Source organism: Scatophagus argus, chromosome 3, assembly GCF_020382885.2.
Source record: "Scatophagus argus isolate fScaArg1 chromosome 3, fScaArg1.pri, whole genome shotgun sequence".
In the NCBI taxonomy this organism is placed as follows: domain Eukaryota; kingdom Metazoa; phylum Chordata; class Actinopteri; family Scatophagidae; genus Scatophagus; species Scatophagus argus.
In genome coordinates, this window is record NC_058495.1 from 12,193,856 (window position 1) to 12,211,370 (window position 17,515).

Consider the following 17,515-nt stretch of genomic DNA (forward strand, 5'->3'; position numbering starts at 1 on the left):
ATAGGTGCATCTGAAGGGAGGTGTTTTAACCTGCAGCACCTCCCAGGGGCCAAACCTTGGAATAGTGACCAGCATAAACAGAGTCAGATGTGTGTTACAAGTGACATTAGTTCTAATACTGTTACTAAGTAAGAAAAAAAAGAAATGTGTAAAATGCTGATAAATTCATAGAGTATTTATGATGTAATTTATCATATGTGGGGAGAGAACAAGAAGTCTTGGGAAAGGTGTGCGTTCTAAGAAACCTATTGTAGCCATGGTGTACTCAGGTATTGTTTTGTTTTATTTTAAAACAATACGTGTAAAATGTATGTAAAAATGTATATTAAAAAAATAGATAAATTCTTAATTAATTAATGATTATCTGTCAAAATCAGCAGGGGCAGTTGCACACAAAGAGCTGTTTGCAGCTTGATGGCCAGGGGGCAGTAGTACGCAGCGGCCTCTTCGGACACAAAATGGTGCTGTTTTTGTCTCTATTACACCAGTATGTGGCAATAAGCGGGGAGAACATGCTCAACCTTGTTTACACAAACATCCCCAGTGTGTATAATGCTGAGCCCTGCCCTCACCTCGGACACATTCTAATCCCAGCATACAGACCGCTTGTCAAATGTGCCCAACTGGTTCTGAAGCAGGGGAAACCTGGCCAGCAGGACCCATCAATGTTCTCCAGGGCTGTTTTGTATTTTTTGCCTTTTCATTTTTTATTTTCATTTCTTTCTATTTTGTACTCCTTTTATGTAGCACCATGTAGCAACCTGGAGAACCGTTTCTTCATTGCTCTGTGTAATACACATACTACATATACATGGTTATAATGACAGTAAAAAGCCCCTTGACCTTGACCTTGAAAACTCTCTCTGTCAGACTGTCTATGGTTCTGAAACAACAGCTAAGCAATATGAGCACTAGTTACACAGAGTATGGGAGGGTTTATTGGAATTATGACTTCATTCGAAAGATACAAGAGAACAAATTCACTCAGTAAACATATTGACAGTGACAGCTCTGTGCTCCCAAAATATTTGTCGAGACACGTCCCTACCATCCATATACAGACCTGAATGCACTTTATTATCATGTACATGTAGCTTATGAAGTGGTTAGACTGAGATAACATCATAAACATGGCAACTCTTTATCAGTAACAGTTATTAAATCTGTAGGTTCACATAGAAGACATTTTCATTTGGCTCATGCTACACCCTTCTACCAAGATTCATGAAAACCAGACCAGCAGGACACCGGACACACACACACACACACACACACACACACACACACACATAAGAGAGTTTAAATAAAATTTGCATAAGAATACTACTTGAAGAGGTTTTGAGATCAGATCAGAATATGAGATGATTTATGACACTCCATGCTAAAACCCAGAGGTAGAGAAAGTGAGAGTTACAGAAAATCAGTTTTGAATACTAAATCTAATTCATCCTCCATCTAATGGTGGTGATACTGCCATAATTAGGCTACTGTCTAATGACAGAGAGTGCTGTAAACTTTTCCTTGTATATAAAATACAAGGAAAAGGATAGTGACTCAAGAAATTATAGCGAGCCACAGACACAAAAAACAGGCAAAAGCAATGCTTTACAATATTATTTGTTCTTTGGTATTCAGCTGAATTTTTTGAGATGACAACATGTGCTTTGAGTGATGAAAGGATCAAAAGGTAAAGCCAGTAAGGTTTTTTTTTCTGCTGCACACATAATGTGCAATTACCTTGTAATTTAAGTGTTCAGTAATTTAACACTGAAGTTTTATATTACTCTGTAATTAAAATGAGTAAAGCCCTGAACATACAGTGGGTGAATAACAGCCTACATACAAAAGTTTCTTGCAGTTTCAGATATTAAAGGCTAAAGGCTTAAAGGATATATCTGGAGTTTCGTCTGTTATACTTGTGAGGGCCACTACATTGCACAGCGCAGTATGTGCAGCACTGTCAATACTCTATACCTATATTCCATATATATAACAATCTATATCTAACTATTTTAACTTTTATTTTATTTTTTTGTTAAATGTTTTATTAATGTTCCCAGTACTTATGTATCACACTCTGTATATAAAGCATCATATTTCATGTTGTAATCATAACGCAATTTAAAAATGCAAAACAAAAACTTCCAAACCTGAAAATACTGCTAAGGGGAATTCTGGTATTTGTAAAGCCGGGCCCTATACCCAGATTTAAAAATATTGGAATTCCCCTTTAATATTGTTGTTTTTTTGTTTGTTTGTTTTTTTGTTTGTTTTTTAACACCTCATGATAAAAGTAATTGGCAATGAGCAACTAATACTAAGTTCATGCCAGCTGAAAATACAATGATGCAAATACTGGATATAATAAAAAGGAAAAAGTTTTTTGCTTCCTAAAAACTTCCTTAAAACTATTTTGAAGCTAAACTCCTTTGAAAACCTCTCCTCTCCCAGACATCCCCAGTAACATATAATATATGAATGCACCCTATTGTTATTTAACAAGCACACTTGAAGTGTGACTGCAGTGTTATTTTCAAATCTACAATGTACATTACCATCACCAGAAAGAGAAATAAGAATGTATGTATAACATCTGCACAAACAACTTGGAATATCCATTAACTTAGTGCTAAAACATGCTATTAAGATAATATAACTTAATATATTTAAATTTGTCTGAGTTTCACGTGTACTATATCTTTTCATTTCCTGTCCTGTTAAATGATGAATGATCTCTGAGCTCTGTCGCCTTTGTCATCCTGGCTTTCTGCTGTGCGCAGTGTGCGCAAGTCTGTGAAAGTTTGAAATACTTCTTTATTTGTTGTCTTCTTCTTTAATGTTCCAGTGGGTAAGTCCTTTGCTGGAGTGCACAGAACTTTCAGTCTCTGTGTGGAGAAAGTGTGGGTAAACTGCGGTTAAAAATAATCTGCTGATGCATAATCATATCTATCCATCTGAGTAACTGGAGAAAATCCACCCAGGCACAGAGAGAACATGCAAACTCTGCACAGAAGGGTCCAGATCGGGATTTGAACCTGGAACCCTCTTGCTTGATATTTTTTCCTCTAACTTCTAATGCTAGACTGTTTTGGTATGAGTTGCTGAGGTTTGGATATTGGCCATAGAGATCAAACTTTGCTTGTGGTGTTCAAAGCACCAAAAAAAGAAAAGCTCAACAGCAATGTCTTTTCAGAAATCATGGCTCAATTACTCAAGATAATCCACAGACCTTGTCGTGAGCAGTTTCATGCAGCTACTTTGAGCTACTTACTTACCAAACAACACCACTATATCATCATACAGAAGTACCACCTACTCACTAATCATCTACCTACTCATGATTTCTAGAAAGAGACATTGTTGCTGAATTTTTCAAATGTCTTTTTTGGTATTTTGGGCAACACAAGTGCCATTTAGAGTCATTATATTCAAGAGAAGGCAGACATCTCTTCAGCCAATATCTTCAGAACCCTTCAACTCACAACAAAACAGTCAAAGTGGATAAAAAACACTACAGGTAAGGACAAACATGTATTTTTTATTTTGGGGTGGATTGTGCCTTTAATAGGAAGAACCTGTACAGCTTCAAGACATAAGGCTGGTAATCATGCCAATAATGAATTTTTTAAGTAGATTCGGTACTGGCCAAATATGACCAAATATACACCATGGTTTCCTTGTTAGTGTCAATATAAAGTTCAGTGTTTCTTGTGTTATTTATATTCATTCATTTAGTTACCCTGATGCAGTTACCCAAAAGTATTCAGAAACAGATTTCTGTTTTTTAGTTTGTAACTTTCTAACTGATCTACCTTTGTTTATAGCAATAACATCTGACTGTACCTGTCTCAGTGTTCCTGGAGCGACACTCACAGCATACAGCATCCACAGAGGAACTATGAGCGTTGAAGAGAGGGTAAAGAATCCTCCAATGGTGTAGCCCCACCAGGGGTATTCATAGGTGTTGCTGAATTTGAGCGGGGTATATTTCACCAAGGAGAAGAGAAATGTGCACTAAAAAACACAAGCATTGAGAAAAGAAGGCATAAAAACACACTCTAAAGGGATGAGATTACTAATTTGTTTTGAAGCTACAGTTACAGTTAGCTATATTGAACATTTTTAAATTTGTGTTGATCATGGAAAAAAACATTATTGGTTGTTGTCTTTATTATTATTAGTAGTAGTAGTACTAGTGGTGGTAGTAGTATTATATACAATGTACAACTTTAATTTCTCACATATAAAAACTATGAAATAAAATATGGGGGAATATCATAGTTTATTTTTCATATTGTTAGTTGTATTTCATGTGGTGAATAGATAAAAGATATATAAAAGATATAAATCCTATAAAAATTATACATTTCAATAACTAATTTTATTGTCCTGATTTTTCCTCTTCACGGAAGAGAGGGACTGGATGGGCACCCAATCATCTTAACCAGCTTTACCAGGATACCAGTCAGGCTTTGTTGACCAGGCCAACCAGTTGGTCAATCAGCTTGACCAGCAAACACCAGTTTGACCAGCAAACACCTGGTAGGTGACCACCCATGCTGTCAAAAGCCTCAGGTTTGAAAAGAATGATAAATCTTGATTTCATTTTTCTCTTAAAGTAAATATCATGGTGACAGTTGCATATTAAAAAAGATAACATATCTATTTTTTTAGATCAATGTACAATTAAATATCCCTTCCAGAGCCAGTGATGAAGTAACAACATACAGATTCCTTAAACAATTCATTCACAATGACACTAAACAGCCTTCATTTGCAACACAGCATCCCATCAGTGGTACTGGTTTCCATGGTTCCATGTTCTGGTTAAGACATGGACTGCCCTCAGGACAGAAGCCTCTGGCAGCTGTCAGATACACTTGCATGGCAGTACAGCATGAGCAAAGTTACAAGGCAGGCATGCCCACATTTCCAGTACTTACAGTACAGATAGCTGGCGTAAAGTACTTCCAACAGTATTTCATAAAAGGCCATGGTCGATATCCAATCATGTCCTGTATATTATCATACAGACGATCTGCACCTGAAGAAAATAAGGAAAAGCAATATCAGTGTGATTGTGTACGTAGCTGTCAAATTTGTAATATCACCAATGCTGGATCACTTTGTATAAAGCCCCTAAAAATTCAGCCTCACATCAGCGCCAACTTAAAATGAAACCCATTGACTGGGATTAAACAAAACTGTGATTTGTCCTTTTTTAACTTGAATAATTTTACAGTGAAATGGAGAAATGAGAGAAGAGAATTAGTGAAAACATAAATGGAATTTTGCATAACATAAATATATTTTTCTGTTTTTCTATATTGTTAACTGTCTTGCTGCCCCTGGAAGTGAAAACCCCTAGTTCAAAAATGTATTTATTTATAAATGTATAAGGTTTATAAAGAGGGATATGACAGTGGCTCCAGGACATTTTATGTTTTAAGTAAATCTTTTCAGTACCATAGATCCATCCAACACAGACAGACTGAAGAATAGCAAAAAGCAGCAGCGTCATCCCACTGCAGGCGTAGTAGTCAAACAGCTGGAAAATATAAAGGCCTCCCTGCAAACAAGAAGTCCATTAGTAAAAGCCAAAGCAAGGTTCTAATCATCAACACTGTGTTTGTGCAATATGGTATTGTAAAAGCATGTACAGTATAATCAAACGAGGTACATGTGGGCTTACTACACAAAAATGTATGTTTTTGTAAACTCTTCTCTGTTAATGACTATAAGTAATTTGGGACAGTTCAGTTCTGCTGCTGCATCAACTGATATTGCCGGCTGGTAGTCCACTGGTCCACAGCATCATCTGAAGTTTCTCAATAAATAAATCTTCAATGTTCAATACAAAAAAAAAAGATGTCATAATATAATGATATTTAAACTTAAATCTTCATGTAAACTGTTGCAGCCAATGGTAAATATAATATCTTTAAACATCATTTGTCACATGGAAATCATTTTTGGAAAAATAAATTACATATGTCTGTATGTCGTCTAGTACAATTTTGAATTTTTGACACTAATTTGAAATCTGCCTGTGCAACCCTGGTGACTGACTTTCTCTGTTTTATGGCTTGACCTGTAATTGTTTTGTTTGTTTTTATTTACCCTTTGATTGTCTGCTCAACCATCTGGTACATTTTGAGCACATTTTGAGTCACTTTGTCTCCTAAAAAAATTGTTGAATTCAAATCAGCCTTATTGAGCCATCTCTACCATTCAGTCAAGGTATGCTATGCTTAAAAAAAAAAAAACAATAATAATAATATATTTTTTATTATTATTTGTGCCCAATAACATGAAAATACAAGAAAATCAAAGGGTCAAGTAAACCCACAGTAGCTGCAATCGTAAATACAGTCTTAATAATCACCACTCACCTCTGTAACCATCAGAAGACCAATAAAGAAACTTCCGACAGAAATTGCAAGAAGAAGGAGTTTACGGTAACAGTTGTTTTGAAAGAGAGCAGGATACAAGTCAGAGATAGTTGTGACCAGTGCCTCCTGATATACAAACTGCAACAATGAAAGAGATTATTTAGTATTTCAACAGAAGATTTTTACTATGGTGTCTGAATAAAATTATCATATTCCAAGCAGACTTGGTGTGTAACCCTACCTCACTATCTAAACCTAAGAAGATGATCATAACGAAGAAGGAAATAGCCCAGAGTTGGGGAAGTGGCATTAGAGCCACAGCACGAGGATAAGCAATGAATGCCAAACCTGGACCTGCAAAGGGTACATGGAAATAAAGGTCATATTCTAAAAATATTTAAACAATATTTTTCTGGATGTCTCATATCAAGCTTTACAAACCCTCCCTACCTGATTCAGTCACCATTGATATATCTACACCTTGCTCCTTCGCCATGAAGCCAAGCACAGAAAAGATGGCAAAGCCAGCTACAAAGCTGGTTAAACTATTCAACAGGCACAGGTAAACGCAGTCTCTGTAGGTGAAATATCAAAAAAATTAGTGAACCATCACTCTGATCCAAATTGCAGGAATTAGTTTTAACCAAAGTGAATTGATCACAGATTTCATCGCAGATGAAAAAAACATACTAACCTATAGCAGTTGTTGTTGTACTTGTTGTAACTTCCTAAAGATGTAAGAACACCTGTGCAAACTCCATAGGAGTAGAAAATTTGACTGCCAGCATCCATCCATACCTGAGGGATTTCAACATCAGCAAGTTAGCATTGACACTGTGTTAGTATGCTGACATTAGCATCTCACTCAAAGCACAGATGTTAGCCTCTACCCTGGCTATAGGCTAGACCTCGTCTTGTTTATAATTATATTTAGGCACTCAAAGCACTTTGTCAAGATTACAGTTAGATCATACCTCTGGATCCATGAGGCGGGATGGGTCTGGGTAGAGGTAGAATATAATTCCATCTCTGGCCCCTGGTAATGTAAGGCCACGAACGAGCAGCACCATCAGCATTACATAAGGGAATGTGGCAGTGAAGTAGACCACCTAAGTTAACAACAAGGTTTTGTGTCATTTTTAAAGATAAGGTATTTTAAGAATAGGGTTTATATAAAATCAGACACAAATTACAAGTTACCATTGAGTTTGCACTATACCTTTCCTGTTGACTTCACTCCATTCCAAACACAGAAGTAACACAATATCCAGGCAAGAAGTAGACAAAGAGCCAGGTCCCAACGAATATTGCCAATTTCCTCAATTCCACTGGACAGACCCAAGATTCTCCTCCTAAAACAAAGTTTAATAAGAAACAATACAACAAAAAACCTCCAAAAATCCCTGATACGATGCTTTAATCCATGCTACTTACTCCCAAAATTCGACAACTGAAGAAGTGCTATTTCCATACAGGAACAGGGCAGATGTGTGATTGTGACCAACACAGCCATCTTATATGAAAAAATAAGAGAGGTTGTGAATACAGATTAACAATCTGAACAAATTACACATTTTTATATGTCATAATAAAGTCTTGGCACCTGTGTTCCAGCTGTTGTGACAGCTTGCCCATGGAAGCTCAGATGCAAAGGATGAAAACAGGTAGAGAAACGTCCAAGCCAGTATGATGATGTAATACACCCCAGTGTACAAAACAATAACTTGGCTCCCGTAACCCAAGCCTGCAGAAAGAAGTCATATTTTAATATCATGAATCAACATGAATACATATGGAAGGCACCCAAAACTAACTTTTAAGTTCTCACTCTATGCATCTCGATGTCTGCGTCCACCGTCTAATTTAAGTTATGTACAGAAACTCATGTCACATGATCAATGTGAACATATAGAGATGATTTCAGTTTGGTGTTTTCCCTGAAAACCAACAGCCTTTAGTTGTGGGTATTAAAATAAAAAAGTAACGGGATAGAACTGAGAAGAACCACAAAACAGAGTGATATTTCTCCTTGGGTTTGGTACCATGACTGACCTCTTTCACATATACATAGTTATTTGAGTAATTTGTTATATAATAATATTAATCAATGTAGAGTTATGTACACAAACAGTGATCCATTAGTCCACCCAGAGGAAACCCTCACAGACTCAGCTCAGTTCAAAAACCAACAGCACTGCAAGTAGCATATGTAACCAATAAAATGTGCTTAAACTAACTTTTTATACTGTCTTACACTGGATTCAACAACAAAATCTTCTATAAACTGCAATCACATGCTATGTTATCTGCGGTAGAATTTTTTGACATTACACAGAATTGTTGGTGAGAATGCCGGAAGTATTCACAACATACTGTACTTCTACGCACAAAATTCTTGACAATAATTATTTCTCTGCATTACTTGCAACTTAAGTCCTTATATATGTACTTCGAGATTTATATATATCAATTAAATATAGCCCATACACTAGATATTACGTCACTATGCATGTTTTTGTGTGAGTGTGCTTGCCAGATAAAGACTGATAGGCAGCTGCTTCAGGTTTGTTCAAGTGGTGTTATCGTACCTAGTTGTCTAAGATGACAGACACGCTCCAGTAACTGCCAGCTATTAGTGAAGCAACGCAATTCTCCCACCTTACACTGTATGCATCGTTTAGCCCTTTCCCACTCACTTTTTAAAATGCACAATAGCAATACATAATTGACATTATTCAACATTTAAAACCGTTAGTGCACTTTAGCATCAGCTTTTCAACATCCAGCACTCACATAGTTTTTAACTCAGTGAAGACTTACCTTCAAAGAGAGGGCAGATTTTTCTCCAACATGTTATTCCACCCTGACTGGTGTACTGGCCCAAAGATGTCTCCAGGAAAAAGAGTGGGATGCCACAGGTGAACAAAAATAAAACATAAGGTATGAAGAAAACACCTTTAAAATAAAAAAAATGAACCAGCTTGTTAAACTCTTCTTCCAAAAACAAAATGCATAGATATATGCAAATAAAGTTAAATAATTGTGAAAAATGAATGCGGCAAAAAGATCTGTTAATTAATAGTCATCTTAATCTGACGTTACAGTTGCTAAAGAATTATTTTAACATTAAGAAGATGAAGTTGAAGGTTTGTTTTTTGATTTTTTTAATCTCTGCAGGAATTAGGAAATGTTGCTCCACAAGCTGACTATTGACTGAACATGATCTTAATCCCTGGTAAGGCAGGATACAACGCAATGTTTTCTACACAACTGTTGGCCACAACAACAAAGAGTTACCTCCTCCATTTTTGTAGCAAAGGTATGGAAACCTCCAGACGTTACCCAGGCCAATTATGTGACCGGCCACTGCCAGAATGAACTCAATTTTATTGCCCCACTGTTCCCTCTCCTGAGGATTGGGCTGAGTCAGTCCTGGTCCGTTCCCAAGGTTCATCAGACTGACTTTCACTTGTGAGCTTTGTCTTTGGTCCATTTCAGCCTTAAGTGAGAGTTGAAATTGTTAGTGTGCCATATAGTCAAAGCTGTTGTGAGACCATTATATGTACTGCACAGGATACATGTTGGATTCCACCCAGTTTTCTCAGTGGTGATAAATAAGTTCTCAGTTTCCCCTTAAATATAATCTGCACTTATATTATCATGTAATCACAATCCGAGCATTTATCGTTTCCTGATTGGTGTATCGCAGACACCACACTGGTTATTAGACCTAAACAGGGCCAGAGACAGGCTATGCAACCGATACACAACCTCTACACGGTTGGTTTTGGTTTGCCCCCTTCTTTGTCTGTCTTTGTGTGTTCAAAGCTAGGTGTGGTGACCTAGTCTCTTTCCACCCCAACCCCCATTGATCTCCATCCGTGCCACCCCTGCCATTCCACTTTTCCTGCCTTTAGTCACTCATCTGCCACATCAACTACCCTTACCTCTGTCTATCTTCTGTCTATCCTCCACCATATTTCTAGAGGACTTTGCTTCAGTTAAGGATTTTTTTGAAACTCGTTGTACAATTAAAGATTGTTATTCCTGAATTAACCACCTTTTAGACCTGAATTAACTACATTTTAAGGTTATTCACTTGCAAGACCTGTTATTTTTTGCCTTTAGGTCATATGAATTTAGCTGTTTCAGTCACCAGTGTCTGCCTGCTATGATAGACCTCTACTGCAGTTACATTTCTTTACAATGAAGACTGAAAAGATAACTTAACAAATGGGATCTGTAACTACACCAGAGCACTCTGATTATAGTGTGGTGATTTTTAGCCTTGGTTGGCCTGAGAGCAGACCTCCCGCTGTTCAAAGATACTTACATATCACTGTGATATTTTAATCCCAAATGTAAACTGTTCAAGTGCAGCACTTGGCAAGACTACCACTCACATCATGTCATTTATCTGCTGGGTTTTTCTGTTCATATTGTTAAGCCAAATGCATATCTATTTTTTGAAGGTAACATTTTATCAGCTGGTTATTTTTTCAAAGATAAATGTTGAGTGTAGACTCTGCATGTTCTGGGAAAGTTAATGTCAAATTAATATAATAAATTTAAATTACTTTTTCCAATTATAGAGAAGCCTGATGTAAATTCAAACTAGACGCAGCGACACATGGATGGTTTTGCCCTAAATTTCAATTTAACGTGGTATAAATAACCAATTGATATGTTAATCAAAGGCTAAACATAAGCTAGGTTTTGATATAATTTACTAAAAAATTAGAAGAAAATCCTAAAATGTACAGATTACCTTGCGCAGCTGAAGGCTTTCCACCTCTAACAGTTGTTTTCTGATAGAACACCACCCCTTCTCCAAGAATAAGATCAATGAAATGGGTTTCTGTGAGGAGTGGCTACTTAGACCAACATAACCAGAAGAACCAGAAGAAACAAATGGAACACACAAAAAGTGCTACTGCATGTTTTGTCTGTTTGCTAAGATAAAGCCGCTAATCACTTGGTGGGATGTCTCTGTTATCGCAGGGCAACACACTTTCACACACGTGTATTTTTGGTTCTTCTTGTTTCTCTGTAAAATACATCAATTAAAATGAATGCAAAATATATTAAAAAGCACAATCGTTGTTTAGTTATGATAATTGCCAATTATCAAATTATTTTCAAAAGGTTATAGAGTAATACTTGACATTCCAGGTGTCACATTTGTTTTTCAATGCAAGAGCAACAAAAGGATCTAATCAGCTGAGTTTCCATGTTCTTACATTTTTTTTTGCATAGGAACAAACGAAGGACCAGGAACAAAAGAAAATAATTACAGACTTCTCACCATACACCATCCAGATGCTCTCCCAGAACACAAAAGCTAGATTTGAGTCATGCTTTTACATTCATAACTTATCTGCCCCAGAGACATCTCACGTTGGTAATAACATTTGTACCAAGGATAACAAGATTTAATTTTGTTGCACTGGTCACCAACATGTATTTCAGTACAAACAGAATGTTCAACATACATGTGTAATAGTGTTACTGTTTTTACATTATTTAAGCTTTTCATACCGAGCATAATATATAATTATGGCACTCGGGAAAAATTTTGGTATACTCAAACGGAATAATTTAAGTGATGTCAGACAAAAGCCTTTAAGCCTGCTGAACCATCTGATTATTTAGTATCTTTTAGTGGCAATTAAGTTTTTCTGGTCTTCATGATTTTCAATCTTAATGTCTCCACCAACCTATTTTAACCATCCTTGTTTCCCCCCTGTCACCATTCCTCTTCATACCTGAATTTTTGCATTAGACCTTGTAAACTTTTCCACTGGGTCTGTGCAGAGCCAGCCCTACCCAATGTGATGCCCGAGGTGAGATTTCATATGGCACCCCCCTCCATTGGCAATTTACATACGCTTAAAAAAGAAATTGAATAGCCTTGTTTTTACCATTGTCTTTAATTTATACAAAAATGAAAAACCTAACAGATACATGTTGTCTACTATACATGTGTAATATACAATGTATTTTTTTCTGATATGCATATTAGATTAGAAACAACTTCATTGTCATTACAGTGAAATGTTGATTAGCAGATGCAAAGAAGCAGTTAACTGCAGTTTAATATGGCATGTGGGAATGAGTTATGGAGTATACAATAATAATGATGTGTACTTTAACACTGATGTAAAGTTTAAAACAATTAACATGTTTTAGACAATTTGCATTGTAACACAACAAACAACTTGGGTTAAAAATCTGATATATACAGGGTTGAAAATGGAATAGCATTTTGATTGACTATTAAAAGCAGGGAAAACGTTAGCTAGCCCGATGTACATAAAACCAACAATAAAAGCATACATTAGGCCAATGTAAACACTTACTGAGCAGGTTTAATCTCTACAAATGATCCATAACAGTTAAGACCCCGCCATGCCGCCTAGCTACAGAAATATAAAACTGGTTATTTACTGATTAGCATACCATGTTGGGGCTAATTGCTCAGTAGCAAGTTATCAACTTAACAGTACACCGTGCTAAATAACTGACACAGTAAAACCAATGCTTCATTTCACTACTTTATATTTACTTTACCTCTTTCTTTCTCACGTTTTTCCTCCTCTTCTTTTCTTTATTTTTTAATTCCCTGTGCTCCAGGCAGTTTCGGTCATTTGGATGTGTTTAATAAGTTCTCTGAGGTCACATCAACAAATTCGCCCGGGGGCCTATATTGTCAAACTGTGTGCCTTATCCTGGGTCTACTGCCTGCTTAATGTAACACACAATTGTAAAGTACCCTCTTATTCTGTACAGTCTGAGGTTTTGGTTTTTGTAATAACATGACATAACTCACACTGGAAATAACATGGATACCATTAATCGGATACCATGTATAGGCTAAATACAGTGGATTTTTGATTTTTTGTTTGTTGTTGGACACTATTCTCCCACAGTGAAATTCACATATTAGCAGTTTACCTCTCGGGTATGGTATAAATGGTGATGAAACAGCTCCAGAAAAAGAAGAAAACAACAATCACAACAAAGCAAAGTAATTAAGTCTTATGAAAAGATACAGCTAGTATACCACCTGGTGTAGTATAGTAGGTATATTTATATAGTGGGTTTGCACAAAGCCCACAAACGGTCATGGCACGAATTCTTTGAGCTACTTCTACATACTTTTTTTACAAAAGGTTTTCTGCTTCAGAAAACTGACAATATTTTTTCATTTCCTCAGTCAACACACACAATACAGTCTTGCTCCACATGTTTTAGGTTAAATACCAAATATTAATACATTGAAATGTGTACACTATAATATTGCAGATGCATAGTAATTCCCTCCATTCCTTATCTGTATGTCCAAACAAATAGTGCATGTCTGTGCCCACTAGAGGGAGACAGTGATCATGATCATGTCCATTCAGCAACATTCACACAAATATTACACCTGAGGTATTTGTATCATTTTAATCTTTTATTTTCATTGGTTGTGATTTATTGAAAACAGACACATTGTGTTAGTGAAATGCTACACTTGAATGCACGTGCATATAAGGTGATATTTAATTGATAAAATCAAAAAAGTGGTGCATTCAGTCTTCATGGTGCAAAGTGCAAAGAATTTCACAGTTACCGGAACAGAATTCAAGCTATCAGCTAACAATTTACAGTACAACTTTTTGTCGATTGTTTTTACAACAGTTGGGTTTTTTTTTTTTTTGCACCCGCAATTCCAACACAGTTTGGCCAAAAAATACTTCACAGTCCATGGTAACAAGGTTGCAAAGGTTAAAGAAGGAGAGGGGATGTAAATCATCGTCTCCATTTGGTCAATTCAGGTCAAGCCATCCACCTCAAACTCTGCCTTAAAAGAGAGAAAGCACTTTTGTGGCTGAAAAACAACACCATGCTACTTCGACCTTTTCTTCTGAGCGAGGACTGTCATTATTCACATGAGATCACTTGTCAGGAAAACATCTGCTCACACCAGACCTACTGCAGACCATTTTTAGGATTTTAACAAATATTTCCTGGTGTTTTCCCTTTACTGTTGTTCCTGTGGATTTTCTTTGAACAAGTAAATTAAATTAATATGGGTAAATAGAAAAGCATTAAAAATCTGTTATTAATTTTCTACATATTGGTATATCCATTCATCCTTCTGTGTTTATATTATATGCAAATGTGAAACACGGTGTTCTAATACATTACCATCTGGAGAGGATTTAGCTTAACAGTTAACATGTGCAATATGTACACATTAACAGTTAAAGTGTACAGAAAGTTTACGTGTTTTTCATTCTTCATAAAGTTAGTTTTAAATCTTTATAAGCAGTTGCAATAAAGCATTAACGAGAAGACCTTGAAATTTTTGGATGAAACAAAGCATTTAGCTTCACATCATTTTATAGGTTTTAAGGTAATAAAAATATACCCTGTTAGTTAACAAGGACTTCTATGGTAAGATTATTGGCCTACATTAGTGTGCATCTCACTGTGACGCTTGTAATTGAATAATGAGAACCCAAAAGGCTCTGCTAAAAATTAAAAATTAAAAAAATGTTAAATAAGAATAACACTATGTAAGCCTAAAATTACATTTACAGACTCCTGTCATTAAATCAAGAGACAGCAGTGTTTCTTTAAACTCCAGGACCCCTGTGCAGCCTCACCTCTTAAAATGCAAAGATAATTCATTAACCACCAGTACAACACAGTATAGGTTTGTCCAGCAATTGTATCTACTGTGATACAACTACGCACACAAGCTCCTAGATACACAGGCTAACACTGGCACTGAACACAGGTATTTTGAAATGGGAAAATCCAAAACAATGTCAGAAGAATATCCCCAAGGATCCTGGTCTGCTTCAGAGGATGACAAATGGTAAGTATACATAAGATCTGATTCCGCTTTTTTCTTGTTAAACAATTAAATTTCACTGCAGTAATGCTTTTCAAACCATTAAAAGCCTGGTTTGGCTTACATATGTGATATATTTTTATTGAGTTAAATAAAAATCGTACCTACAGACAAGGATAAACCTAAACCCAGATGAAGACTCTGAGGTGTGGTAGAAAGCTCCTCAAACAGCTAGACGCAGTGCTGTGTACTTTGCGGAGCAGTCTACACAAAGTTTGCAAACAAATTTTTATATTTAGCATATGAACGAGAGAAAAAATACATTACTATGCCATATATAAAACTTACACCAAACAGTCTCAACAGATAGACAGCACCACAGGTAAGAGGGAAAATATGTATTTGTGGGGAACTGACCCTTAAAAGTGTACTGAAATAACAGATCAGGTCTGTCAGCCATGAGAGCACGGTAATGCAGTGGTCAGCACTTCCTTCTATGAAGAGTTTGCATATTCTCCCTGTGTCTGCACGGGTTTTCTCCAGGTACTCTGGTTTCAGTTCCCACAATCCCAAAAACATGCACATTAAGTTAATTGCCTGCTCAATGTTGTCCCGAGGTGTGAACGTGTACATGTGTGGTTGTCTTTGTCTTTGTGTGTTAGAACTGTGCTAACTGACAACCAGTCCAGGGTGTCCCGCCTCTCGCCCGTAGTCAGCCAAAATAGATTCTCACCCCCCCATGCATTTAGTTAATGAACATACCATTTTTTGTATCTTTCTATCAAAAAAAATACTTACATGTCTCTCTAGAGAACAATGACAAACCATGAATTTTGTCATTTAATTTTGAGAACTTGATGCCTAGGATGGTGTGTAGGGGTGTATCCTTAAAAGGTGATTTTTCAGCATGAATTCTGTGGACAGTCAGATCAGGACCCAAAATGCAAACATGGATACAACGGTTAAAGTGAAAAAAAAAAAAGAAAAGTTTAAATATGCAGAAACCATAGATGCCACTAGGAACACAAAAATGAAAGCAAACACAGACAAACTGATGCTGAGGACACAGCACAGCACAGGAAATGGAAAGTTAAACAAGACACAAAGGGGAAAAAAACTACAAAATAAAACAGGAAACTAACTAATCTCAAACATCAAACCATGATAAATTAGATTCACCAGGTGACCATATAAAGATTAAAGATTAAAGATTAAAGTGACATATTTTGTCATTGGAGGGAACTCACTCCAACGAAATTTGTTCTCTGCATTTAACCCACCCAAGTGACGTGCACACACACACAGCAAACCCGGGGCAGTGGGCGACCGCGTGCAGCGCCCGGGGAGCAGTGGGGGTTAGGTACCTTGCTCAAGGGTACCTCAGCCATGGACACCGGGACGGGGAATCGAACCAGCGATCCACCGGTTACGGGTCCGACACCCTAACCGCTGATCCACGACTGCCCCATCTCCTCATATATTAACTTCAAAGGTAATGGTATGTCAGTGCTGTGCTCACAACTTGTTTCAGCTGCCCCTGAGGAGTTATTGCAGGTTTGGCTACAAAACAAATGTCTTTAAAGAAATCATTATAAAAATAATGAGATAATTTTCTTAGCAGAACAAAAATAAATAAATAAATATTGTTGGAATGGCTGAACAACTCGTCAGAGAAGCAGATTTTGAGAGAGGCTGTGTGTGCTTCACATGCTGCACACAGTTGTGGCATGTCACACAAGACGTGTCGAAATCACCTGATGTGATGACTGAGAGCAAAGTTGTAGAGGACAGTGAATGCTCGCCCTCAGGGTGTCTGAGACCGACACAGAAGGAGGGAGAGAACAGGTCATCCTGGGTCACCAGCTGTGCCTTTGTGTCTGTGTGGCTGAGAGCAAAAGTTTACCTACTCTAGCATGAGGTGACTTTGCACTTTTAGACCCGTTCATCAAATCTTTTAGGTTTACTCTAACTGTGTACTGTATCTATTTAAGTTCAATTATTCATTTTGTCATTTTCGGTACATTAGTTTTATAACTTGAGACTTCAAATTTTGTAGCCTCGTTTGTCAGTTGCTTGGACTTACATTTGCTAATGATTCTTATGACATTATCTGGTCAGAAATGATCAGATTAGTGTGTTCCCCCTTTATATGGCATATATGGATTATTTGAATTAACATTTTGGGCAAGTCAGTGTTTCAGAGTGTTTTGAAAGAAAACAGCAATCTTTTATAAATAAAGACTTGCTCTGTCCTCAGCCGGTGCCTTAACTAGAGCAA

General features: G+C 36.8%; 1 protein-coding gene across 1 annotated transcript; it reads right to left on the minus strand.

Annotated features, from left to right (window-relative positions):
* Nucleotides 1–1,901: 1,901 nt before the first annotated feature.
* LOC124056283 (sodium- and chloride-dependent GABA transporter 2-like) lies at nucleotides 1,902–10,022 on the minus strand. Its single transcript, XM_046383569.1, has 14 exons — nucleotides 9,690–10,022; nucleotides 9,213–9,347; nucleotides 7,996–8,136; nucleotides 7,827–7,905; nucleotides 7,612–7,744; nucleotides 7,367–7,501; nucleotides 7,087–7,190; nucleotides 6,843–6,967; nucleotides 6,634–6,746; nucleotides 6,393–6,530; nucleotides 5,467–5,569; nucleotides 4,944–5,044; nucleotides 3,844–4,014; nucleotides 1,902–2,885 (listed from the first exon to the last, which is right to left on the minus strand). Exons 1-14 carry the CDS (start codon nucleotides 9,883–9,885, stop codon nucleotides 2,718–2,720), a joined length of 1,842 nt encoding a protein of 613 aa, XP_046239525.1. The 5' UTR covers nucleotides 9,886–10,022; the 3' UTR covers nucleotides 1,902–2,717.
* Nucleotides 10,023–17,515: the final 7,493 nt, after the last annotated feature.